General features: G+C 37.7%; 1 protein-coding gene across 4 annotated transcripts; it reads left to right on the top strand.

The window, feature by feature from the left end:
* The first annotated feature begins 1,727 nt into the window (after positions 1-1,727).
* Positions 1,728-27,151, top strand: FGL1 (fibrinogen like 1). Of its 4 annotated transcripts, none has more exons than XM_026033615.1 (8): positions 1,728-1,775; positions 10,813-10,888; positions 15,888-16,068; positions 19,652-19,811; positions 21,422-21,519; positions 22,455-22,543; positions 22,947-23,134; positions 26,692-27,151. In XM_026033615.1, the coding sequence occupies exons 2-8, from the start codon at positions 10,823-10,825 to the stop codon at positions 26,849-26,851; spliced, it is 942 nt and encodes a 313-aa protein (XP_025889400.1). In that variant the 5' UTR covers positions 1,728-1,775; positions 10,813-10,822; the 3' UTR covers positions 26,852-27,151. The 4 variants fall into 4 exon arrangements, with proteins under 4 accessions (XP_025889400.1, XP_025889398.1, XP_025889399.1 ...); XM_026033613.1 differs by lacking the exon at positions 1,728-1,775 and adding an exon at positions 6,391-6,583; XM_026033614.1 differs by lacking the exon at positions 1,728-1,775 and adding an exon at positions 6,391-6,596.
* Positions 27,152-27,586: the final 435 nt, after the last annotated feature.

The raw sequence follows: 27,586 nt of genomic DNA, 5'->3' as shown, positions 1-27,586 counted from the left end.
GACTATTTTTTTCTTCTTTTCATTTTTCTATCCCTTCCAGAATTGTCTTGGAAAAAAAAAAAAAAAAAAAAAAAAAAGAAAAAGAAGAAAAGGATAAATTAATACTTAAAAAAAAAACAAAACAAAACAAAACAAAACAAAACAAAAAAACGAAAGAAGCACTAGTAGCTCCTCAAAGCTGTTTCTATTTTCATTTTGAAGTAGGGAACTCCACAAGGGTACCATAAGCGTGAAAGAACTTTAGAGTTCACCGCAAGAAGCGTTGTTTTCCTGAAGATGCTTCTGAACTGTTGTTACATAGACCCGGATTTCGGAACGACTCTGTGAGCCAAACTAAATATGGGTTAGAGAATGCCTTGTTAGTTAAAAAAATAAACACATTTGGAAGGGAAGTTCTAGATCGACACTAAGGAGCCTCTATATTATCCACAGCAATCGAACAAGCTTTGGTGTTTGTCGGTGTTTTATTGGATAATTCCTACTACAAATAGCTCTAAGTGCTGCCTCAGCAGACATGCTGATGGATGCACGCTTACAGAAACTAAACTGAAACCTTGGAGGGAGCCAAATTTAATTAGACTGAAAGCTATGTCAGAGACATGTCATATTCTTTTCCTTGTACATCTGCTAATCAGAAGTTAATCTTATTTTATTATTCCAGGGAATAATAAAAGGCAAGGGGAAGGAAACAAAGTACAGGAACATGAGAACTGTAAAAAAGAAGAAATAAAGGATAAAAGTTTAACTGAGAATGAAAAGGCCAAAGGAGGAGTTCATGGGAGGGATACTTTAAAGGTCCTGAAACAAAGCCACTGTTGTACAGGACATTCAGTTCAAATAGCCATTGTTCTTTTTTTTTTTTTTTATGATTTAATCCCATATAAGCATTTTTTTTTTCTGAAAAAAATTGAATCTGTCTAAAAATGTTTAGTTTACCAAAATAAGGCCATGCAGTGCCTGATAGGCTATGATTTTAAGGGTAGTATTTATTCCTTATTGTAGCATTAGATTGAAAAGATATCTYCTTCTCAAGGCCATAGCAAGGAGCTTTGAGTTGATTTGTTCAGCAAGATAAATGTCTGCCTAGCCATGTTTCAYCTAATAATAAAGTACATGTGTAATGCTGAAGCACAGGCATTTAACAACCCTAAATCAAGCAATAAGCAYATTCTAATAAAAAAGTAGTGGGTCGTATCAAACTCTCTAGTGGTAAATAATGAGGTGGATGGAGGAAGTGAAATACTCTCCATGAAGTAATCAAAATAATTTTATCAGGAAATGAAATCCCCATCAACTGTAAGGTTTAGGCAGTTTGAGTTTATTAAGTATGCTCATTTCTCAAAATCAAAACTTTGGGAACTCCACCAYTGTTCTGCCTAAAAGCTCTGTATCTCCCTAGGCCCTAATATTCTCACTGTGCCCTTCTAAGTTAGGCTCCATTAGAGGTTATTTTGAAAACCATTTTAAAGGAGACCTCTGTAGCAAAAAGGTTAGTGAGGTCACAAATACTAGTTCATTTTTAATATCATATCCATTTTCACAAAAGAACTAGAAAACCTGGTACTTAAATGATGCTTGTTTGTTGCTTAGTTCAGCATTATATTTGATACACTGTACTGTTAGCTATCTAGTCTCATCTGCTTATTTACTTTTCATTTCAGTCCAGTATCATCTTCACTATAGTTCTTTTGTTTCCAAGAAGAAACAAAATACTTTGGTTCTTCTGAAATGACAAATTTGAGTTAAACAAGCGAGTTTGCAGAGTCCTCAGAAAAGTGAGTAGTATCAGCCTTTATTTCCCTTTTTATTTTCTCTCCATTTCATAAATAGATTTTTTTTTCCATTGTTGTGAATCTAGAAAAGAAAAGATTGTGCCACCATTTGAGATTCCATRCTAAGAGGAAGAGGCTGTAGGTTCTTTGTACTTCTTTCTCCTGTGACTGGAAAATGAAAAAGTACRTGATAGCAATCATTTCTGCACATTTGTAACACTGCTTTCTCTTCACCTTATGGCTTCAATTTTGTTCAAAATGTAAGCATTAGAATAGTTAGCACATAAAAGCTACAGTGAAGTCTTCAAAACCACCTCATTATTTTTCCATATGTGTTCATACTTCTAAAATTGAAGCAATCTGCTGAAATTGTAGATCATTTTATATGCACTGTAGACTCTGATTGCCAGCATCCAGAAAAACTGAACTTTCCTAAAAATTACGTGATCTTATTGTCACATTCCTGTACGTGCTGACTTGCTGTAGCAAAAGTCCTTGTGACAAGTTCTGTAGTAACGCAGTTAATTAATTTTATGATGTGATACTATATTTCATCCTCTGGCAATAAAGRATGTTGTACTGAGTTCATTGTAATTATACTAATGTAACATGAAGTCTAATAATACTATGCAAACAGTTCACTAAAATTCACTTTTTTTAAATAAGCATCAGATGAAATTATGCATGTTGCTTGAAGAACTCCAAACATAGGATATTTGCAAAATTAGTCAGTTACATTTCTTGGACAAGAAGACAGATTTTGGGTGTAACCAGCTGGAGGCAAGCATGACAATACAACTTCTGGTTTCAAAGTAGATGTTKGCTTTTCTTAGCTAGGTCGTATATGTACTTTGAGTCAAAGTATTATGACCCGATACGTCCTCTGACCAAACAAGGATTTAAATTAGAGTAACTTTGAAGTGTTTTTAATAATTTTATCATCTAAATCTTTCTGTCACGTTTCYAATGAGATTACTTTGGTAATTCTGTTTTTGCTGATGACAAAAGGATGACAGTAGAAATTTGATATTACCAAATATGATATTTGGAATGTGATAAAGCAGTCTAAGAATGTTGAATTTGCTGATCTTTTCACCCATTTTAATTAATGCTTCTTACTGATTTCTCTATCATATGCCTTAATGATATATCTGGTCTTAGAATACCAAGTAAAGCAGAAGTGATTTATTTAAAGCCTGAATTTTAGTGTTACTCCTTTATATCTTAGAGTAATACATCTTAGAACAATATGTTAAAGAGATGAAGCTCCTTTATCCTGTCCTTCCAGCATAAATAGGAAGTCTCTCTGCTAGTCATTTGGGATCATCAGGGAATTACCCTTATTGTCTGAAGTAACCCTGAGAAAATTAAGAGAGTTTTGGGTAGATTGCAGAGTAAGCAGAGTTGCAGCAGTGAACAACAGTACTGCTAGCGTGTGTGGATTTTCCTTACCCTTGGTGAAACAGGTGTTCCTGTGCTTTCCTGTGAATAACCAGAATAACCAGAATCGCCTCAAGGAGGTCTATCATCACCATCTCATTAACTCTTGGAATTTGTGCCATCAAGAGTGTTTCACTTGACGTGAGCTTGAGCTTGTTCAGTAGCTATTTCAGTACTTTGATGCAAGCCTCATATACAAAGCAGACAGTCCGGGATCTTACCTGTGGTGTAGTCGTTTAATTAAATTGTACTCCTGTTAAGTTGGTATAGATTATTCCAAATAAATCCTGAAAAGGCAAATGGTTTAGAGAGAGAGAGAGAGAGAGAGAGAGAGAGAGAGAGAGCGCTTTGAGAACCTATTAATACCAAAGTAGGTCCAACATACTCTGTTTTCTTATGTGTGACTCTAAATTATTACCTATATTTAACTTTCAAATACTTTGCGGAGAGAATTTTTTACAGCAATACAAGTTGCTAGCCAAATCCCACGTCATTTTTTGATCAGCTTACTCTCTTTAATGTGTAGACTGCCTCTTAACAAATACAGGCAAACTGTTGAACAACCTAAACYATCTCCACTCAAGCTGGCAGAGCTACTCACTTTCACCAGCAGTCTCCCCTGTAAAGTTGGAAGCTTTTTAATGTGTCAGTTAGCTATGCAAACACCCCTAGCATGTGTGTGTGAACCTCTTAGGCAATTGTTTGTGGAATGCGCTTACAACGTGAAGATATAGTATTATTCTGGTACCTGGCACATTGTCAATTATGATAACTACTTAACAAGACTTTCCTGTAAACATACCCAGTCATCTTTAAGTCAGTCTGTAAAAAAATCTACACATCATTTTGGAAAGGAAGCTCCCTTTAAAACTGTGGACATAACAGAGAGGAAAGCGCAAATCTGAGGTTGGTTATATAACACAGCTGTGTTCTGTCAGGTTTCATACTTGGAAATAGACTTGGTGACTAAGTTATGAAACCAAGAAATATTTTCCTTTAAAGATAAGGTCTTTTATTATAGTTACTTGTTAGAATATGTGGAAGACTAATTAATGTTCCCATGTGCTGAAAGAATACTTTCAAAAATGCTATTTCTGACAGTCCTAAAAAAATAGAGTCCATTACTTGTTTTCTATTTATCGTTAGCATTCCATAAATTAAAACAATGCAGAGAAGAGTGTAAACAAATTAATTCATAACAGATGGATTCAAAATACATTTTGGCAAGCACGGAGTTACCATTTTGTGGTTATACAATCTTTGACCCCTCCATATTTCTACACAGAAACAAAATATGATTTAAAACTTTCCTGGACAAGAACCACACACAAGTGAAAATATAGAGCTTCACATTTTATAAGTGGTGCTTGATACCTGCATTGCAGCTTACCAGAGAAAAATTCTTGATGGTTCAGTGTCTTACTAAAGCTTTTTTTGTGCTTGCAACTTCTTTTGCATGTTAATGATGAAAGGGTATTAGGAACACATTAACTTGTGTTTACTAATTTTAAAAGTTCTGAAATGTCTGTGCGATAAAAAGCCCCTAGGAGGCACTCAGCTGAAAGTACCAGTAATGAGAACAAAGACCATTGCTTTTTATTGCTCAATGCTTCCTTTCAACATCCACAGGAGATATAAGATGTATTTCATGCTTCATACAATGCCTTGCTTATGGAATGGATGTAAACAGGTTTTTGGTCTAGTGTAGAAGTGAGGAACAGGATCTTATTCTTTACACATAGTTTTGTCAAAAATGATGAGAGTAATTCATGATCCTTGCCATATTTGCTTCACTTCTGCACAAATGTTTTCAGGAATAGCAGGTAGGAACAAGATGCATGTGACCAGACAGGTCTTTAGCTGGCCACATTAATGTCTATGGTATTTGCCCATTTTCAGTGTTTGCTGCATCCAGTAGGTWTGAGGAAAAGCTTTTTTCTTTTCCTTTTGTGCTTATGTGGCTTTCTTTTGTATGCTTTTTGAGCATTTTATATTTAATATGTTTATTCTTGCAAAATCATTGTGATGATATGTAACCTATAGACATCCTGCATAACAGGTCTCCATAATTGTTGCTCTGAGGTTAGTAATCTTTATTTGATTAGCCATCTAGTCTTCCTTTAAATGCTTCAAATGATAGAAAATCCACTTGTAACCTTTAATTAATTGTTTAATTAATCTGAGTTTAAAATGCTGGCTTTTTTTCCCACTTCTTAGCTTCAGAGTACACCCACTGGGTCACATTTTACCTGCATGAATTAAGAGCCATATTATGAACAGATTATCTCTTTCCTTGTGAACGATAACGACCATTGCACATTTCTCTCTAAAAATGGCCTTTTGAATATGCCTTTGAATGATTTGTGGTGTAGGCTATTTTATGAGTAAATTATTGCATTTATCGAGTATTTGAAATTCAGCATTTGAAGTCTTTTAGTTGGTTTGGAGTGTTTAGCATAGAGAAAGACTGCCATGCAAAAGATATCAAATAACACCCCAAAAGTAATCAAATGAAGTGTTCATCAAGTGTTTGTCTTTAAAATGTGTGGACAGTGTCAGTATTTATATTTGTGGTATATAATACTTCTTTTAGGGTTTTTGGTTGGTGTTTCCTTAGAGTTCACTTCTCGCAGAAGCATTCCTGTAAGTGAGCTCATTTTTTTGAACTGTTTGAAGAGGGCAAGCAATCTAAACATTACATATTAAATAAATCTTTGATGCATTTCATCTGACTCTAAAAAACTTGCAAATAAAGTAAATTCGTCTAACCTAGTCACTGAGAATATGTGCTTCTGGGTGCCTTCCAATTTGGCTAAAATGTACTGGCTTACATCAAACAGGATTCTTTGCTCTTTTTTATATTCCTTTTGACTTTGTCTGCACATTTATATTTGTTATTTTGTGTTTTTTTCTTTTTACTCTATCATCTCTAGTGTATAACTTCTCATGTATTAGGTGAATGTGTTTAATTTCTAAATCAAGTCAAATCTCTGTTTACCTCTGAAGCCTGAGAGAATTAGTCTCTGATTCTAGAAAGTACTGAAATGTACAGCTGAATGAGATGCTGAAGGCAGTTTCCTGGATCACAGCAATGAAAAAGAAGGGCTGATCCCCTATTACTTTTTTCTGTTTTTGTTTCCGAAGTGCTGTGTTGGACACGGTGTTACCATCTTCTCCGTCTTACGTTGCAATGTAGAGTCTCGATAACTGCAGCTCCTTTGTAACATTCCTGCCCGGTGACTCAGAGCAGATGTAACCTCAACGCTACAGGATTTAATAGCAAAAACAATCACAGTCTGGGAAGGGCTCTGGAATTCTTTGCATCAGCTTAAGAAGATTTAACTACTTTGAGTTCTGTCCAGAGGGTAAAGGTAAACATTGAAGGTACCTGTGAGGGAGGAAGAAGGAATTTGGGGTAATTTCTAAAGTACTGGGTTAAAAGTAATGTTTATTTGAAGACCACAGAGCTGGTACAATGTTACTCTAAGATCTATGAATGTTGCTTCAGAAGGATCTAGCTGTTTTGCTATGATACTGTGTTAGTCTGTTAATAAACTTCAAACTCAAATCTGCAGTTTCTAAATCTATAAAACTGTGTGGCCATATGAAAAAAGCTGTTCTCGAGGCTTGAGAGTGGATCAAATCTTAAATGACCTATTCAGAAGAGGAAACTGGGTGTTGATTTATGTAATATCATCAGACTAAAATGAGGCAAAATTTGTGCATGAATGTGATCTTTAAAACCTGCTTAAATTTTAAGAAGGTATGTAGGAGAAAAAATCTTTTCAAGTAATTAGCTGGCCTTTTGGCAGACAACTTCTCTCTTATTATATATGTAAGGACTGCAGTTCTTACTGCACTGTGCAAGCAGAAATCAACATCTGAATTCCATCTAGTTTGTCGTCCCCGGAATTCAAGAACAAGAAAACATGCTGAGAGCTCAATATGTTTGTAGCATAGAGTTTTTCTAATATTGTCAAGTCTGTTTAGTAGCTTGTTATTGATGGACTCAAAAAACATGACGATTAGGAGAAATTGGAACAGTGGATTGCCTGACTAGCCTATAAAGAAAGCCCAGGCACGAACAGAGTACAAAAGTGCTCAAAGTTACTTCTCTAGGTTCAATTAAGTAGCTATAGGAGAAGTCTTTTCTGCACAGCAATACAAGTGCACATTCCAAGTGCAGTCTTGGAATGATATATGACTATAATAGCATATCATATGGATAAAGTTTCCAAATTTCACAGGAATTGCCTATAAATTGCCTTCAGTATTACTAAAATAAAGGATGATCCTTTTTTTTTTATCTGTTAAGAACTTGCACCTTCAACTTGAAAGTGCTACAGTGGTTTTATCATTCTAAAATGATGTGTTATAATCAATTACATGTCCATTAAATGAGATTAAGGTTTCTCTGGGGAGGGGAACTCCCTGCACAAGTTTACTTGCTTTACTAGCTAGCACTGGTATTATGAGAAAAGTCCTGAAAGTGCCTCAGCACATATTATCCCTTTGGATCTACTGGTATCAGCAACTCAAAAATGTTTGCTAATTTAGGTGATTGTTTTCCTCTGTGACATGGACTAAGATTTGTCATTTGTAAGATTTTAAATGCGAATGTTTTTACTTCATAATGTGTGAATGATTATCAAGAGTTGTGATCTCTCCTTTCACTTTTACTTATTTTGCCTGCAAGTGCCTTTCAGAATAATGCATTTAAATAGCTATATAACAGTCAGGTTAAATGCTGAAATGGTTGGAGAAATCAGTTTGAGAAATGACATTCAAAGCAGTCCTCCAAGAGTGAGACTTTTGAGCTTTGCTTGAGCACACACCTGTAACTTCACATGTTACCAGAGAGCTATCACTAAAACAAACTTTTTGAAAACTTTGTGTAAAAGTGTGGAAAACTAAGCCATCAGTTTTCAATGTTATTTCCAAGACTGAATCTGYGGATTTAGTCAGTGTATACGAAGCACTTTGTACGTATATGGGCCTGATCCTATCATATGAAAATTTGCCACTTATTAAATCCCTGCGAGTTTTGATTGCTCAGTGAACAAGCAGTTGCCAAATCTGATGTGACTGGAATTAGAGGATCAGATAAACTACAGGAATCTGCACCTGCTGAGAAACTGGCTTGGAGTTAGAGGTAATTATACAAGTTGGAAGACGAGGATGGGTCCTGTACTAGGGATGCAAGACCAGTGACTTTCTTCTTTTTCAGCAGAATGATGTTTGGACAGTCACACTTTGGCCACAATTACTATTTCATATTATTAATTTTTAATTTTACTTAATATTCTTAATTCTTAATATTATTAACCGGATGTCACTAAGCCCACTGATCTCAGCACACTCCCATGTGGCAACACTCAAGTTCTTGCTGTCTGCTGGTTAGTGCAGCCGTTTTTCTTTCATAGTCTGTTTCCATGCAGCTTCCTAGTGCTCTGCCCCTTTTRCCCCATTTTGGAACAGCAGCACAAAGACTGCTTGCCCGAATACTTGTTTGTGCTCAAGGYATTTCTATGGGGCTGTACAGTGTGTTAATGCACACAAAATAGCAATGTGCACAAAAGCCTGATGCTTCCTGGAAGTTTCCATTTTATTTCCATTTTATTTCACAATTACTGTGCAGTAGAATTTCACATGCACTGTAGAAACAGATGAGATTTCTGGGCATAGAATAGGGTTGGTCAGAGCTGCTCAAAATACCAAGTGTGGAGAAGCTTTAAGCAAAGCTGGCGAATCTTCTTGATCCTTTGAAACATACAAGGAAATAATCAAGTATGGGGGAACCACGAGGCACAGACTTCACAGAGTCGAGAGAGGAAAAATTCTGGGAGCTGCTCATGGGAGAGMAATGACAAGAGCTTCCCAGGTTCTCATGGAATTGCAGCCGCTGGCCTTGCGGTGCAGCTGGGTCTTGGGGCGGCCCTGCTGAACTTGGGCTCTGCTGCCAAGTCATTTCCTCTGCCACTGACTTTCTTTACTGAATTTTCTGTTTCTGCGAAAGTGTGTGTRGTTGCCTCTTCAGCTTTGCTTGTTTCCATGGATCGTTGGAGTTCACAAGTGAGCAATGTTTGGTGACGTGACTGACCTACAAACCTTCCACATGAGAACTGCGTGCTTTGTATTGGTCGGAGTGCACACAAATTGCACTGCCAGATATTTTAGATAACTTCAGAAATCTCTGTTAAAGAGCATAGTGTAGAACAAAATAGGTTTTAAGAGAGRTTAAAGAAATTTAATTAAAGGATATTTTCACCTCAGAGCCCTCCCAGAGGTTTATATTTTGCTTAGCATTTGGCAAAAATGCCTCTAGTAATCATTTGTGAAAGGTTCCCTGAAAACAAATATAATGCTTTCAAACCAGCAAAACTCAGAACTAAAAATAGCAGTCGATGCTTCCTTACATGTAATAGTTGTACTTTTAAAAATCATCCTAAGTGTTTTACAGCTAGCTGATGAAAAAATGAAATTTGTCAGGACTGTAAATTCTATTTTTGCAGGGTTTTTTTTTCCCAGAGATAGGATTTAAATGAAGTTTGATTTGCCTAAATTTACAAGAATGTAAAAAACACACTTCACACCAGCACCTTGGTTATCTTTAAACAGTAAGAAGTGCAGTCTGCCAAAGTTCCACTGCAGATTTGTGCTAATTCCTTTGGAGACAGAATGGAATTTTCCATAGAGGTGATGATTCAATAAGCACATGCTGAAGTGCTTTTCTGAAATGAAATCATTAATCTATATGTGTGTTATGCTTTGTGTAACCAGAAATGTGTTTGGGTTTAACATGCAATGAAATGATTTAGTTCGATCAGTAGAAACAACAGAGTGGACACATATTTTGGTTTCAACAGAAGGTAGCATATGTATACTAAATCAAAATACTTTCAGAAAAAAAAAAAAAGAAACATTCCTCCCTTGACAGCTTGCAGCAGTTTCGCTAATCAGTAAAAATTTGGCTTACTGAAGTGAAAGGATTTCAGATGCTACAGTGTGCAGTGGTTGTATTGTACAGCTGTGCTGTACTGCCAGCGATTGACAGATGCCATCCTTGCCACCATTAGAATAAAAGTTAAATGTCACACAACAGCTATTAAGCATTTTTTTCCCCAAACTTCTCTRTAACAGGAAAAAAAATTATCTCCATGCTTTCCTGGCACACAGAAGTCGTAAGATATTCGACAGAAACAATTATGCAGACTTAGATTTTAATTACTTGAATGTAACAGAGAGCTTTCTGTCTAATCTTAAGGACTGACGAGGAATATTGTTCTGCTTTTCAGAGCATTTTGAAAAGGTATTTGGCGTTACCTTGTTTCATAATAGATCGTGTGATTTTTTAACCTCTAAGGATAGTTCTAAAGTTCATGGGGACCCTTCTATCCAAAGTGGCCTAGAAAAATAGATTTTAGTTTCACAGAGGTTTGGAATTCTGCTTGATCAGACATATTAAAAAAAATAGTCTATGTTTACAATATACAGGAACATAGCTATAAGTTAAGTAGATTTTTTTTAAATAATATTTTAAAGGTGTCAGATGTAAAAACTTAATGTTTAAGTAATTTTCTTTTTTTGCTCTACTTTGCAGTTTCTAAAGCATGAAGATTTTGGTCTTGGTTGATTTTATCCTTGCAGCTCACTTGGTGGATGGCACTGATAGCTCTGTAAGTCCTACTAATTAAGTTTGTATTTAGAGTTTCTTTAAAAACTTCATATGTGTTTACACATACTCAGTGTTTACATTTCAGCTTAACCGTGTTGCAGACTTTTTGAAGGGCAAAATTAGAGTTCAGAATAAATGAAAAACTGAGGTCTACTGAGCATCAGAAGATGTCTAGTAAAAATTAATTTCTAGTAAGGAAAGAGAAAACTAGAAAAATTAATTTCTAGTAAGGAAAGAGATGCATAAATACACAATGGAGGATAACTCATTGGGCATTAGTGTTGGAGAAAGTAATCTTAAACTCTCTGGATCAGACATCAAAAAGGAAGCAACAGATTATCTTTGCCCAAAGGTATCGTGTGTTAATAGGAGTATTGTGTAAAAGGCATGTGAGGTAATTATGCTGTCATGATAACTCAGAATAACATGCTTGAACACCATACTTGCAGAAAAGCAAAACCCAAGAACATCTAAAGTGTGAGTGAGCTGGTGACTGCAAGAGTAGAGTTTCTGGTCATGCACACACAGGAGGAAGGATGTCCCCGTCCTCTAGTTCATCMCTCATTTGCCTGCAGCTTTCACTCAAATAAGACCCACAGCCTCATCTTCTCACTTGTTTGCATTTTACTGTTTTATAATCCACACTCACAGGCACTGATCGCAGTTTCTTAGCTCCCAAACCCTTCATCCTAATATCCTACCTCTCAAAAAACCCCACACTCATGCAAACACGCCACTACTTAAAATACTTCTAATCTCAGCAGTCCTGTGCTGCCTGTCTTGGCTCTGCTTCCTTCCTAATCTGATTGTGTGCGCACGTTAATTGCAGCTGCTGGTTAAATAGGAGACCACACGTCCAGGAGCAGAGCTGTCAGCAACTGTTAGGTAATTGCTTCTCAGTGTGCAAGCACTTGCTGCAGGAAAGCAGACACAGAAGGGTGTTTTGAGTCTGCTYTCTGTCAGTGGCTACAGTGTCCACTGGAGTCTGTCACAATCAAAATAGTATTTTTTGGTTATTTTAGCATCATAGTTTCACTTTGATCAGTATCTAAGATGAGGAGTAGCAGTATCTTACAGCTCCTAGCTCTTACACTATATTTCTAAGATATATTTTGCTATAATATTACTCTATGTATGCACTTGCTTATGCATGCACTTGCTTAAGTCCAGCACTTTTAATGGAGTTATCTTGTGAAAAAGTGGAGTAATGTTTTAAAAGAGCAGTCCTGTAACCTGCAGATGTGTAAGCCACATTGATCCAACTTGAAGTTAAGCAACTGTCTTGTGACTATCCCATAGAAAAAAATAGATTTGGAATTTCACATATGAGAAAGGTGTTGTTACTGTTCAGCAATAAAACATTTTGGGACTTATCTGGAGTTGTCAGAAAGAGATGTCAACGAGGAAGCTGAAACACGGCGGTAAAGAGCAAAGTAGGAGACATTAGCGCTGTTCACGCGTAGGTTACTTTCAAACTCTATTTCTGCTCAGTCATTTCTTTCATATGCTATATTTATTCAGTGCAATTATCTTGATTATCAGCTGGTGTTTTCCAGCATTGTCAGCTTAAATGCTCCTCAACAGGAATTTTTTGTGTAGTGTGAGTGTACCCTTGTTCCCTCTATAGGGGGCCACACTCGGAAGAAAATAAGTTTTCAGTGAAAAAAAGAAAAACATAAAAAAAAMCCCATAATTTTTAAATGTAAAGTTAAAAGTAGTATTTTACATGAATATACTTTAATTCAATTCAAAAGAATGGACCTTYTGTGGTGGTATATGAAGTAGTCTCACACTGAGGATATATCAGTATTTTCTTAGATAAATTTTAAGATTTTTTTTGTAAAAAGTGTTTTTAAAAACCACATAATTTAATCATTAATTTGATCCATAGGAGAATGGCTCTTATTGGTATGAATAAGTGCACTGTTATACCTGAATTTTCACTAGATCTGAAAAAATGGCACATAGCTGCCTGTAGCTCCCTATCCTCAATTATTTTTCTGGAAGCTAAAGTCGCTCTTCTTGCCTCACAGCCTGACACCAGTTAGAGAAACCTCCCTGCTGAGGTGCAGCCTGTCCCTTCAGGGCCACAAGGGCCTTGCTGTAGGGGCAGCATTTCCACGATCACTGAAAGTCTTTCCTCTAGTTTAATGTCACCCCGTTATCCAAGTTTGTGGGTACCGAGGTGAGTCTGATATCTCAGACTTTAGATTGATGAAAATTTAAAATTCTCAGTGAAACAAATATGTCTGTAAAACTTCAGGAAGTGTCAAGGTAAGTGATTTTCTCACTGTTAACTCATTATGATTAGAATTAATATCTGATCTGACTGTTAGCACACGTGAGTTTTTTGATGTGAGTTTTTTATTTCTTTAATTATCATTATCTCATCTGGGTGAGCCTAAAAGCTTTATTTTTTAATCAGCCTTTCCCTCCCAGMTGTACACAGATCCAGTTCTCCATCATTTTCTGTGCACACTCAGGGCTAGCCCTGAGAATTTGCAGAGTGCTAGCAAGAAACCTCTCTGAATTTCCAAGTTTTAACCTAGCTCTTGTGAGGATACATGAAATAGTCATCCTGGAAAAACTACACAGTCCCACAGCCTTCCTTTATTTATAGTATGCAATGCAGCCCATGTTAGGCAGTTCTTATGGTGCTGGCAGACAACATGCCCCTGTCACAAGCAGGTCTCTGGATGTGCATATGTTTCTGTAAGTTCTTTCTTCTCTCATTTCCTGCTGGCAAAGAAGGTGCTTATGCTAGGGATCTTCTGTAGTTAACAACAAGTGAAAAAGAGGGGCAAGGGGCTGTTCTTAAATAAGACGGGACCCTGGGGATATTAGGTCATTGACAGTTTTCTTTATCCCTTGAAAGAATTATAGGGTTTGGTAAATCTGCCTCTCCTTGTGGCCAGACACCTTTAATGGCTTCCCAGGCCCCAGCAGTTGGAGTTTGCGGATGAATCTGGATGTGATAAGTCCGGTGTCAAACTGCCTGACCCCACAGAGCTGAACTTCCTCCTCAAGAACAGGTTACTGACAAACTGCCCAATTCAGACACATCCATGCCCCATTTTGAATCCTGACATGTGCAATGGATTACATGAATTAAAGCAAACATCTTACACACTGCAGAAATACTTAAAACAATGACCTATAGTCAGGGTTGTTCTGCAAAATCTACACGCCTGATCAGCAAATTTGCTTTCTACGTGACTGAATATCTGAGGCAAATGGAACATGATGGATAGAAAACATCTTTCAAATGCATCCACACTTATTCTTTTATTTTCAGATATTCTCTTGAAACTCCTCAGGTTCATCTGTACCTCACTTGGACTCCTGCAGCAAATAGTTCTAGCAGAAGTAACAGGACACAGTTGTGGCAATTTATATGGGTATTTCTTGACTGAAACAGACATATTTTTGCTTATTTGTGGTTCTCATTGAAAAGCAACATCGAGAACCACTAATTAATTATGGAAAAAGAATCCACATATGCTAGATTGAGAGAGTGTCAATTCTTATTAGTACTGTTACTTGAGTTCGCAAAATCAAGGAAGTTGGTCTAACAAGAATCACATTTTTGCTGCATAGAGATGTACAGAATGGAACCTGCTTTTCCAGGCAGAAGAAAAAAGTGATAATCAYTGTGGCAAGAAAGTGCTAAGGAACTTTTTGGTGGGAGCTTGTGTGGAAAGGGGATGAGGTCTAGGCTGATTGTCCTGCGATTGGTACCGGGAACRTGACCCTGACTGCTGCACATCCACAGGCTGCTTTAGCTCTCTCCAGGGTTCACTCAGTGGCCTAGGGCAGTGCTCTACCAGCTCGTCTACGTATGCACAATAGTCGGTACAGGTCTCCATCCTTAGGCCATGTAAAAAATGTGGCACTATGGGTGAGGTTTAACTAATTTAGAGTTGTTGCATATTCGGTCATAAATGTCTGAGTCCCAAAGGATCACCAGGCAGCTTGCTTTTACTGCAGGTACTGCAGCTGCTGAACTTTGTTTGCTTGTGTAAAGCTGTAGGTAAAATGTTACTGGCTCAAAACCTAATGTCACATTTGGAAGATGTATTTTAAAGCGCTAAGGGCTTTCCCACCATCTTCAAATCAAATATACTTAATACCTATTTGAAAACGTACACCCTGTTTTTTTTTTAAGTTCTCTAGATTGGGTTGTGTTCCTTTGGTTAGGTTACCATAATCATTTAAACAAAAAGGGTTATTTGGTTTCTTAGTGTACATGCAGCATGTCATGATTTAGAACAGTTATTCCACTTCTGCTGCATTGTATACTGTTTGTAAAAGAGTGAAGTGTGTTCAAATTATTAACACATGGGAATAAACACATTTTTCACTTGCTCGGCATAACTAAATTTGTGTACAAGTTGAAGCACAACACTGTCTTTACGCTTTTAGTTCTTAATTTTCAGGAACATTTGCAGCTTTTTAGAGTCTGTTTATTTCACCATGTTAAAAAATGATGTGTTAAGCTTTAGAGTGTTTATGTTGAGGATATTTAGATTCTTATCATAAGAAGTCAGCAATCTAAAAGCATTTGAAAAATGAACACTGGAGTTGAATATGTGTGAGTGTGGTTTGCATTTCTTTAGAACTCATGACATTTTAGAGCCTTCACAATATTAGTTATCTTCCACAAGACAGTAAATTTCTGGCCATGATGAGGTGAYAGAGAATAAGGAATCTATGTGGTCTCCGCCATAGCCCCTAGTGGGTATTTATAGTGAGAGGTTTTAGTCTAGCCTTTAAAGAGAAGGTCTCATCACAAAGTAAGGTATRCTGTGGACTGTACACTGTAACTTAATAACTATTTTTAAATAGAGATAGCAACTGAGGTGGAAATCAACATAATATTTGTAGGAAATTGTGACAGAAATGTTCTAGCATGTTAAGTTTTATTTATAGTATGTTTTTGCCACATTTGACCCCCCCCCAAAAAAAGTGGATTCTACAGTCCGGCGAATTTTCCTCTGTAGGATCTACAGAACTGTTTTCAGGAGCACTTGCAGCTTCAGGCTCAGGTGAGACTTCTGGAGCATCGTGTGAAACAGCAGCAGTTGAGAATTATTCAGCTTCTAGAGAAGAAAGAGATTCAGTACAGTGATGAAGGAGATGAAAACAATGTCATTGACTTGGGAGGAAAAAGACAGTATTCAGGTTAGTAGTGAATCCATTCTTTTCATTTCCATTCATTTCCATTCATTGTAAGGATACCCAGAAGCTTTAACACAATTAGGCCTATTGACATTATTTTAAAAGCTCATAGAAAATTGTTTGTTTAAAATACAGTGCTCAGCTGTTACACTGTCACAGGGTGAAGCTGTTCAGCTCACATGGTATAAATCAAATCAGGATCAAAGCAGTTTATTCATTTATTAATAGCAAATAATTAAATGTTGGTGTACAATAGAATCAGAATCATTATCAGCAATACAACAAATAAAACAAARCTGGGCATTTGCAAAATGTTAATAAACAGTTACAAATTTCTAAACACTCTCCTGCAACTAATCTCAGAACCTTTTAATACAAACATTCACAAGGTTACAGCCACACGTGCCCCCTGACAGAGGAAGCAGGGGTTACACACATTTTCATGTTTCTTTTATACTTCTTTTCAAGCTGACTTCCTTGCTCAGAAACCTCGTGGTGATCCCCCAGTTCTGTTTCACCTGGCTCATGACCACTTTAAGAAAACTTCAGCGTGRTTAAATTCCTATGTAGCACTCTCAGTTTAGGGGCAACCATTTCTCTGAAAGTTTCAGATATTGTATTAACACCCATTGTGTACACTCACATTCCTACAATACCAGCAGATATTATCTCAGTCAAAATACAGAGAGCACTTCTCTTCAGTGAAGGTTAGACATAGAAATCTAATATACTAATCACAATACATGGGATATCTGAAAATTAGACAGTGCTTGCTACAAAGAGCTTTGTCTGTACAGTGGTCTRGAAAGTCCAAATGGATTAGAATGTGATAAAACACTTTGCTTTTATCTTTTTTCCCTTTAAATAAGACATCATAATGGGACCATATTGCACAGCAGTTGTATGATCTGTGTTTCTCGTCTGTCAGTCTCTGGCTAGATTCTAAGGTTGTGTTTTTGGCTGATAAAGCCCCAAAAGATTTGGGGAAATCACCTATCCCGCAGTCTTCTCCTCAGCTGCAGGCGGTAAGAATGTTCAAGATGATGTTTCTCCCAGTATCAAAGAGAAAAKGTGGCTTTTGTGGTTTGGCACAATGAAAAAACTGACTTCTATTAGAAAAACAAAGAGTGCTCAAGAGTTAATCAGATATAGGGCACCTCAGGCTTTGAAGCATTTCCATCTGAGAAATTTCTAATATTCTATTTTTCATAATCTATCAAATGTGATTTCTTAACCTGCTGTTGTGATGGAAAATATATTAGGCCTAATAACTCTTGGTTACCTTCCAGATAATTTGACTAAAAATATGATAAAGCAGCTGAACAAATTGACTGCAAAGGCTTCAGATGAAGTAGAAAATTTTATTTACAAGTACCATAAACCTCCTGTGTTCTTCAAACAGAAACATTTTGAAAACAGTCAAGGTTATACACTCCTAGGAGTGAAATGTATACAGCACACACTAATTGTTCAGCCTTTTAATATGCTTACATGCCATATGTTGGCTGTGTATGACACAATTTTATGTCAAATGGCTAATAGCTCAAGAGATATTAAAAATTTTTKATATTGATGCATATAAGCAAGCATATATTACCTGCCTTTCATTTTAATCATACTCTTAATGTTGTACCATTTTGGCCGAGTTTGGTTCAACGTGGAACRTAAGAGTTCCTAGGTTTTTTCTCTATATTCTCACCAGCATTTTGGTGGTGCCYTGGTGCCTCTGCAATGAAGGAGGGCTAAGTGTGCTTGCCCATGGGAGCTGGAGTGAGACCCAGGATTTTAAAAAATATTGTAAGACATCATCCAGACTAATGGCTGGATTCAAAATACAGCCTTAGAAGTCTGACTGATGCATGGAGGTTTGTGCAGGTTTCAGCTCTCTGGTGCTAGAGAATAAACTTTTATCGTTTTGAATCATATTGTTTCAATTTGCTTGTGGTGTCTATGCTTCTGGAATAAATCACAACATATAACAAGGCATCATATATAATAAAGCATCGTTAAAATAATAAAGCATCATTAAAATAGAATTAAAAGCAATTGTAAGTTGCACTTTAAATTTGAGTTTTATTTGTAGTTTATTTATGTATTCAGTGTTCTGGAAAACTTTTCTTTAGTATTATGGCTGAGTCATCCGTTACTGGAAATATTATTAAAACCACATTTAGCTGAAAGATCTTTGTCTTTTCTCTGCAAACCGCCTGTGCCTAAAGTTGTTTTTTTAAACMAAATTCTAAATGACAGACTGAAGTTGTTGTTTCTGTTTTCTGTTAGGTTTTTTTCTTTTTTTTTTTCCTTTTCCTTGAAATTTCCTTGAAAATGTTTTTCTGTGCTGCTGTTACACCATTTCATTTCATCTTCCCCTGCTGTAGCATTTTCATGTCAACACAGCTGGATAATTCGGGTCTAGATAGTGAGGGAGGGACTCCACAGTATGGACACCTGCTAGAAGTCAGAACATGTTTAAGGATTTTGCTAACCTCCCAGTCGATCTGTGGTCCCAAGAAAAGCTATTTCCTCTAAACCAGTCCAGCATCCTCCAAGAAGACTGGTTAGGTGTTACTTAGAATTTTTTTTTCCTAGGATTGCTGGTTGAAATCCTGGCATAGCTCCTTGTTTTCAGTATAAATTGTTTACTTTTTATGTCTAATCTTCACTGAGGCTTTCACTGAGGAGAAATAAAATAGTTCAGGAAGTTCCAAACTGGCCTGGAAGTTCAGCCAACATARTGTTCATAGAGGTTTCAGGAAAATCTTGCAGTTAATCAGTGCTACCTTTGCCAGGAAAAACAAAAATGCTGAAAATTATACGTGTTTCCTGTATGACTGCTTGATGGTAGATTACATATAAACAAAGAACTCTTCTCATTTCTTAGTTAAATCCTAGAGGAGAAGTATTATACAATTACCTTGCTGTTCACAGGCTCCGAATTTTCTCTTTGCTCTAAGTGATAAATATTCATTAACACCAATTCGACAGATTGAAAAACAGGCCCAAMCCAAAAAGATAACATTTTAGTCATAGATTTTACTTTTTGGAGGGGTAGCCTTCTATTTATAATTGCACCTGTTTGGTACAAGGGGCAGCAGAGTCTCAGGTCTATCATTTTTCTAACCTTTTTCTAACTTGGTGATTCCAAACTCTGGTTCGTGGCAGTTCTGTGAGCTGGTGACCACAGAAGTCCACGTATATTTTTGTAGGTTCTGGGTGTTTCATATGCAAAGAAGCTGTTTAATCATACCAGGATTTTAATGTGGTTTATACCATCATATATTAGAAGTGACTCCATTTAAGCCAGGGGAATTATTTTACTTTTCTAAATGAAAATGGAAATAGTACTACTTAAAGACTGAAAAAAAAGTTTATTTTAAAGAAATTCCAAAATATCTGCAGTTTAATAAAGTTGTAAAGCAATAGAAATACAAGTGAATGCCAAAAAGTCATAAAAATACATTTGCAGAAGTATTTCCTTTTCTTAGCCTTGTTCATTTGTGACTATTATATGACATGATGTGATTTCTGTTATTGCCAGTAAGCGTAGGACTAAAAGAACTGTGTCCAATGGGTGTTTTGTGAGCAGACTGTGCAGAAATCTACAATGAYGGACACAAGCAAAGTGGATTTTATAAGATGAAACCTGTCCAGAGTCCCAACGAGTTCCTTGCTTTCTGTGATATGTCTGACGGGGGTGGCTGGACCGTTTTTCAAAGACGTTCGGATGGCAGCCAGAATTTCAATAGGTAGGTACTAGACTTGATCAGGAGAATTGGAAATGGGGTAGAAAAAATGGAAACTGGGTGGAGCTAAGTTAAATATTAACTTTAGAATTATAGGAGTAAGCAACTATCTCAGATAAAAGGTAGTAAAAATCCAGACTGGTGTCGCTTCTGGTTCTACTAAATACTGCTTGTGTGGTCCAAATCAAGTCTTGTAGGTCAAGTTAAGGTACTTTAAGATCTAATTTTCAACTCTTTTCAGCAGTCAAGTTGTGTTGAAACTGTTCCAGCGTGTGCACTTCAAGACAGAAAGACGGGGCCCTATGATATCCTTGGAGTGGGGAGATGTTGCTGCCACTCTTTGTTTGCTGCTCCATTTTACAAGAGAGCACCTTATTGTCAAATGTATTAACAGTCTTTGGAAAAGGCCTCTTTATGACAAGTAAAGGACCACATTGACTTTCACAAACAGTGAAAATGTAAGGATGTAAGCAATGTACTTGACATAAATAAAATACCATCAGCAATTGACTCTGAGAACCCCATTACAGAGTGGTTTGTAGCTTGTGGTAAAAAGATTCCAGGAGCACTTGCTTTGTGTGCTTCCTAAGTGCCTGTGTGACCACCCACCTTTGCCAAGACTCTGGACATTTGGAGGAACGTCCAGAAGTGAAACTTTGATCCTCTGAGATTTTAATATTTACAGGTGCAACAAGGAGGTTTTTAGAACCTCAGTTTYTCTTTCTAGGTATCTCCATCCTTCTGTGGGTCTTTATCTTAGCGGTGTTTGTAATTACTATAACTAAATTTACACTATAACTATTAGTATAACTAAATTTATTTTCCCTTATGAAATAGAGAGAAAATTGCTCCCTAGAGAGGATGGTGAACAGCTGCAATCTGCCCAAGAGAAGGCTTTGCTAATCTTGTTTTGTAAATGGAGTCATTAGGAGTATGATCAGACAAACTCTTGTGATGCTTCTCTAGCAGTTTACAACTGCTACCACACCACACTGCCCAGTYCTCTGCCTTGCTAGAGCTGCCAGGAAGGAAGCTGCTTTCTGTTATAACTGTCTGTTCACAGCCTAGTGCTTTCACCCATTGGTTAAAGCATGGTTCATTCTCCCCAAGGAAACAGAGGATCAATCCCAGTCAGACATGTCATGAAGCCAAAACCACTGAGAAAGTCTCTCAAAGCCACTGTAGACAGAGAAAAGTTTTGAGGTTTTCGGTATACACATAATTTTGCAACTACGCCCAAGTCTGTGTTCAAAAAATATTAGCCTTAATCAATAATTAAAGGCTGAGAAAGCTTGCTAGTGCTGCAATTAACAAATCATATATCCAGCTGCAAGAAATTCATCATTTCATCCTAAGAGCAGTCAAGCAGTGGAGCAGGTTGCCCAGGGAGGTTTTGCAGTCTCCATCCTTGGAGATTTCCAGGACCCCATTGGATACAGCCCTGAGCAAGTGCCTCTCATCCTGCAGCTGGCCCTGCTTGAGCAGGAGGTTGGACTAGACCTTCTGAGGTCCCTTCCAAGCTGAGTTCTCCTATGATATATGATCCTATGGTTGGGCAAATATCCCAACAAACTCTCCTTTTTGATAAATCAGTAATTTACACTCTCTTTCAGAGTCTGGGCTGACTATGAAGAAGGCTTTGGAAATTTTGCTTCAGCAAATGGTGAATTTTGGCTTGGAAATAAAAAACTTCATTATTTGACCAGTCAAGGTAAGATTTGTATCATAATTACAGTCCTTCTCAGCTAGTTTGCCCTATAGATCTATACATTGTATAGACCATAGACCTGAAACCCAGATCTAGAAGCTGTAATCTGTTTCTTTTCCTTTGCTTTTTTTTTTTTTAATCCTTTCCATTAGCATAAATCTTGTTTCATTAGCAGCAATCCCAAACAACAACAACAACAACTAACAATAATCCTGCTGTTAGTCTGTATGGGCCTTTCCAAAGGTTGCAGGAGAAGAAAAAAAATATTATTCTTATAAAAATAAAAATATATATGTATTTTTTTCTTTTTCTCAAGAAAAGATTCAAAACCCTCCCTGCGCTGATGGTTTGCAGGAACACTTGCAGAATGGGGACTAGTAGACAGCAGGGTACCTTAACAGAGTTGTCTGCACCCTTGCAGTCAGCTCAGAGAGTATGAGGCATCATTTCTTTGGCCAGGACTGTGTAGGGTATAAGGTGAAGGTAAATCCAGGCCCATCCTCTTGATTAGGCTGCTTTCATCTTTCTAGTAGCMACTCATTCTAACATAACCTCTGCTTTGCTGTGAATTACTGTGTATTAAAATCTACCCATAAACATAGCCAGCTAACCTTTGTGGAAATCAATGCCATGACCTTTTTATTACTACTGCTACATAAAGACTATAAAAACCTTTTCTTCATCTACACTGGAAATTGTGTATTGGAATAATATTAACATACACTAAAATGAATTAGACCCATGAAATCAAAGCATAGAAAGATAGACYTTAATAAGGATAAAGAAAGAAGATTTTATAATGTAAAATATGCAGTGACAATCGAGATAATATTCATGATAAAGACATATAATTAGCCTTTTAATCTTTTATTATAATACTCTTCTGCAAATTAGTGAGATGAGCTAGTTTAACAAAAATATTTTTGTTATTTCTCAAGGGAATTATACTTTAAGAATTGATCTAACTGATTTTGAAGGAGAACGACGTTATGCACAATATACAAGATTCAGAGTTGCAGGTGAAGAGGTAATAAAATGTTCAATATTGACTAGAGGTTTTAGCAAAAATGTATTTTTATGGACAGTCTCTCTATATATGCAGATTCTCTAATTTTACAAAGCAGATATTTTTGTTGATATTACCACTGATAATAGTACATGACATTTAGATGTGTAAATACTGCAAACTAATCTGCCATTTTTTCTTTTTATGTTACTAATAGATTAAGTTTATCTCTGGAAAACATCTTGGCACCTGTTCATTATCTGATATACAGTATTAAAGTGATATCGCATTTCTGAGTATGTAAATAGCAGCAAATGGAAGAGTTTAGTTTCACTCTTGCAGATCCACTCTCTGACGTTTTAAGGGTTAAAGCAATATATTGACTCTTCTTTTTTGTTTTATTTTTCTTCACCTTCTTCATTAGCGTTCATATGAGATGAGCTGTGGTGAATATTCGGGTACAGCTGGGGATTCCCTTACTGGGGGTTTTCACCCTGAAGTTAAGTGGTGGGCTGATCATCGAGGAATGAAATTCAGTACTCGAGACAGGGACAATGACAACTATGAAGGCAACTGTGCTGAAGAGGAAAAGGCTGGCTGGTGGTTTAACAGGTATTTTGAATTTGTGACAGTATTAGTAACTATTCTACTTCATATATAGTCACACAGAAATTACATACGGTGGAAGATGGGATTGGCATCCTGTACTGTATTTCCAGTCTGCCCTTGGCCCCTTCCAGACATCTCACTTCTGGTATAACTGAGTCTCGCCTTAAAACAGACAGCACCTACTACTCCTTTCAAGCTGATTTGTGATATTTGCTACAGGCTTTGGCTTCATTAAACTCCCTCTTTGTTATCAGGCTATGAAGAGGAGAAAATTCTGCCTCTTTAGGGTAACCAGTCTTTACACAAGTAGGTCATAGAGAGTTTGCAGTTATAGCCTTCTTGTACCTCATTCTTGCATTTCTCCTACATTATACTAGACCAGATATGACAGGACTGCAGAAGAACTGACAAGTTAAACTAGTGCTGGGTTAATGAGCCTGAAGTGGTGTGGACAYTTATTTTACCTCAGTTCACAGCATTTCATTCTTGTTATTCCTTCTATATCAAGATGGGAATGCATCTACTTGCTTCCTGTCAGTGACCACAGCTGGGTTGGGGAGATTTCTYTGAAGGGATGCAACAAAAGGACTTTAAAATCCTACTTATAAAGCCTGATAGCCTTAACATTGCCACAGACAGGTAGGTTGGTCTCCTTTATTAATTAGATAAATACAAGCCATGCAGAGAAGCTGTGCAATATAGCTGCATAATAGAGATAAAACATGCAACTCAGAGACTCATATTACTCTGTCACCATGATCTCAGTTGACTTGGCAAGAGCTGCCAGGCTGCATCAGCTCCATTATTTCTCTATTGTGTCATCCTTTCTTTCTTGTTTTTGAACAATCCATTTCCTAAATTCAGTTTCCATAAGCAGYCTTTGAGCAGCTTAGCTAATGTGATGTATCTCAGTTTGTTTTACAATTGATTTACTATTTTTAATRTATGCTAGGGGTGGCAGGTCAGCAGAATCTTTGAGATATACAGAAAAAATAAATGCAAGTAGACTAAGGTTTTTCTAGTCCTCATGACAGCGACAGCACAAAAGGGAAAGGGAACAGTGATGGAGAGCCTTTTTTCCCCTGAAATCACAGCTTTTATGGATTTAGAGGAATATCCAAACCTCAAGTAGTATGAAACTGTGACACATATGAAGTAGTATGAACTGTCGACACCTTGCCGACAAGTTCATGAACAGTGAATTAACAATCACTTTTAATCAGCTATGAATCTTTTCTCTCTTTATGTATATATATACATATATATTTGCATTTAGGGATTGGCCAAGACAAAAGAATCCACTCCTTTTATGGCAGACCTCATTAATACCTTGTCGTTGCTGCTCCGTACCTACTAAAGATAGTCAGCTGCCACTGGGCTCCTTCCTGTTAAAGTGACGGTCTGTTGAGGCAACAAAAAGCAAGTTGCTAATGCTAATTCCACTGACTTTCTTKTAATGTTAAGCCTGCTACAGAACTGAATATTGCAAAACACTAGGAAAATTCAGTTTGCTGAAATCCTACAAGAAGAGAACTGGCAGGCACAGTGAGAAGAAAGCGCTCAGAACATGTGTTTGTCATGCACAGATTAGCAAACATAAAGGGAGTTAGTGCTCTTGGCTGGTTTGTATAGGAGCTCCCAGCTATGAAGCATTTTTTATAGGCTGTTCCATGCTATGTGGACTAATGAAATGTGCAGATAATACGATTCCCAGGGGACATGATGCAAGCGAAGCCACATGGAAACAGCTCGGGTCTCCTTGCTCCAGCTCAGCCCTTGGTCGCCTGAACTTCTGCAGAAAAAGTGTCCTCCCTTTGCATTCTGCTGTGCAGAAAGCTCTGGGGGAGATTTCCCCAGGGATGCTTTTTAGAGCATCCCTRCCGCGGGGTGTCATGCAGGCAGCAAGTGAGGAGGGCACTCAGGTGGTTCCCGGCGAAGCAGCCCCATCTCCCCGCGTCCGTCACACAGCTAAGGTMCAAGTTGCATGAACTGCCCGCCCGAGCATGGCCCAGAGGGGGCCGTGCTCCTGAAGCTGCTGCAGGGCARCGTTATCGTCACCGAGAGCTGATCGGAGAGAAAGGAAAGCCGAACGCCTCGGCTAAGTTTGAGGTGTTTATTCCCTTGGCAGTAGTGACTGCTGCTTCAAAACACTGTGCCGTAGCTACATGCCAGTTATTTCGTTTGCACGTCTTGAAACAGCATTCAGTCCATTACAAAAAAATGTATACTTTTTTGCTATTTGTGTTTCTAATTTAAGAGTTGTTACCAGTTCATTTTACTGACAAAATCAACTTTTGCCTGTTGTCATCAGAAGAAGGTAAAGAAGGGACTTAGTTGATCTAGATACCTCCTACCAATTAGGATTTGTCTAAGCAGGTGTGTTTTTACGCAGACTGAACGGTGTGCCTGCTCAACAGAAAGTTTGAAGGCCAAAGTGATTCCGACATAAGCTGATCCTTCTCAACACTAAAATCAATTTTGATATCTGCAGATTTAACCTTTCATCTAACACGCAACCAAAACTCAGCTTTAAAAACTGCAAGCAATGAACTGGTCCATATACATGAGGATTTTCCTATGAGGCTTTTGTCAGTTTCTCTATTTCTTTTCTTGAATTCAGCAAGTGTAAGCAAAGCCAAAGAGACTTGCCAATAATAATATCCATAAGTTTCATTTGGACTGTTTTCTGTTTGAATATTTTCTGAAGTCTGTATTTGAAATCCATTGCAGTGCTTGACAGCTAGGTATTAACAGCACTAAACCAAAATACTCAGTTGGCAGATAAGCTGATTCATTACAAGATGCTGCAAAAGAAACAGCTGTTTTGTTCTCCATATGATCACATCTCAACTTTCTTCTTTCTCATAAAAAAAAGCAAATGACCATCAAGGCTCTACTGATACCTAGTCAAATTTGGGGATTTTGCAGAGTTTTTGTTTGTTTGTTTGTTTTTACAATTACTGCTATGTTTAATTCACTGTAATAGTATTTCTGTTTCCCTGTATTAAAGAGCCAAAAGAGAATGTACTTTTAGCCAAATAAAACRCCAGCTCTGGTGACTCAGTGAATTGGTATATTATGCTTAAAGAGCTGTGAGATTAAATCTACCTGTAAATAGCAGCCAAGAGTTTAACAGGCAAACTGTTGGTGGTATTCAGACATGCTCACAGGAAACACCAAAGGGAATGACTGCCCTTATCCCCCCATGGTACCCTTCTTTCCCGGGACACTTTCTTTCCCAGAGTTTTGCTGCCCGCGTGCCGTGCTGCTCCACGTGACCCGACCAGCTCAGCAAACACTYTCTACTGAGAGAGATCAGCGGCGAGACGCAGAGCCCTGGATATGGCAGAGAAAGCGCGTGGAGAACAAAAAGAACCTTTCCCTCACTTGCAGTGGTGCCCTAATTCAGGGGTTATTGTGCGGGGGCACYGAAGCTCCCAAACACAAGTTCCTGCCGCTGTCAGAGGGGCCCTCACCCACACGCTGGTCCCGGGCTCGCACAGACGCTGCGGCCGTTTCCACCCCGCTCTTACGCGCGGTCTCCTTTCTCGTCCCGCCAGGTGTCACTCGGCCAACCTGAACGGGTTGTACTACCGCGGGCCCTACGCGGCGGGGACGGATAACGGCGTCGTCTGGTACACGTGGCACGGCTGGTGGTATTCCCTCAAGTCCGTCGCCATGAAGGTCAGACCTGCAGGCTTCGAACCTAACCTTGTCTGAGTGTTTCACAGGGTTCTTCTGGTTGCTCTCGCAGCCAATCGATGCCAATTTGAACGGAGGGACAGACTTTCACTTCTCATCTACACCTCTATAAATTTGGAATAATTCCCTGGCAAATGATAGTTTGTCGGGTGTAAATCAGAAGCAAATCTGGCCTAGGCTATGTAGACATGAATAGTAGTACTTAATGTACTGGAATTTTTTAAAAGTCAGGAGTTCACCTAGGAGTAAGGGCTTCTTTGTTAGCATACAGAATTTCTGGCTTGTGCAGTAACTACAAGACCTTTTATTTCTTAACAAAAGAAGCCTTATTGATTTTTTCCCTTTCTTTCCCATCATTCACTTTTCAGCTCCCTCTGTTTGCAGTGGAGGCAGCCAAATGGCTCATACTACTCTGTATTTTTTTCCATCAATATATTATTTTTATATAAACTTTTTGCTCACTAATGGAAGTCTCTCTCCTGCCTTAAAAATTATGATGAATTGTATGAATACACCCAAAATCATTGTGAAAAGAACCTTAAGGTTGCCTTGCYCAGTGCTTGGAATATACTCTATTTTTAAAAAAAGAAATCAGTGCTTTAGAAGAAACGAGTTGCCTATAAATTCCTCTGATTTGTTTGATGCATTCAATGTGTACATCATATACATATGATGTGTAAAGCATGAGACAGGGAACTGAAGGAACGAAGACCAGACAAGGATCAACTGAATCCTACACATAAAAGTCCATTG

The sequence above is a fragment of the Nothoprocta perdicaria genome, unplaced genomic scaffold, assembly GCF_003342845.1.
Source record: "Nothoprocta perdicaria isolate Ctin4 unplaced genomic scaffold, notPer1 scaffold_13, whole genome shotgun sequence".
Taxonomy (NCBI): Eukaryota; Metazoa; Chordata; class Aves; order Tinamiformes; family Tinamidae; genus Nothoprocta; species Nothoprocta perdicaria.
The sequence above is the reverse complement of the archived record's forward strand: the minus strand, read 5'-3'. Positions and strand labels throughout refer to the sequence as shown.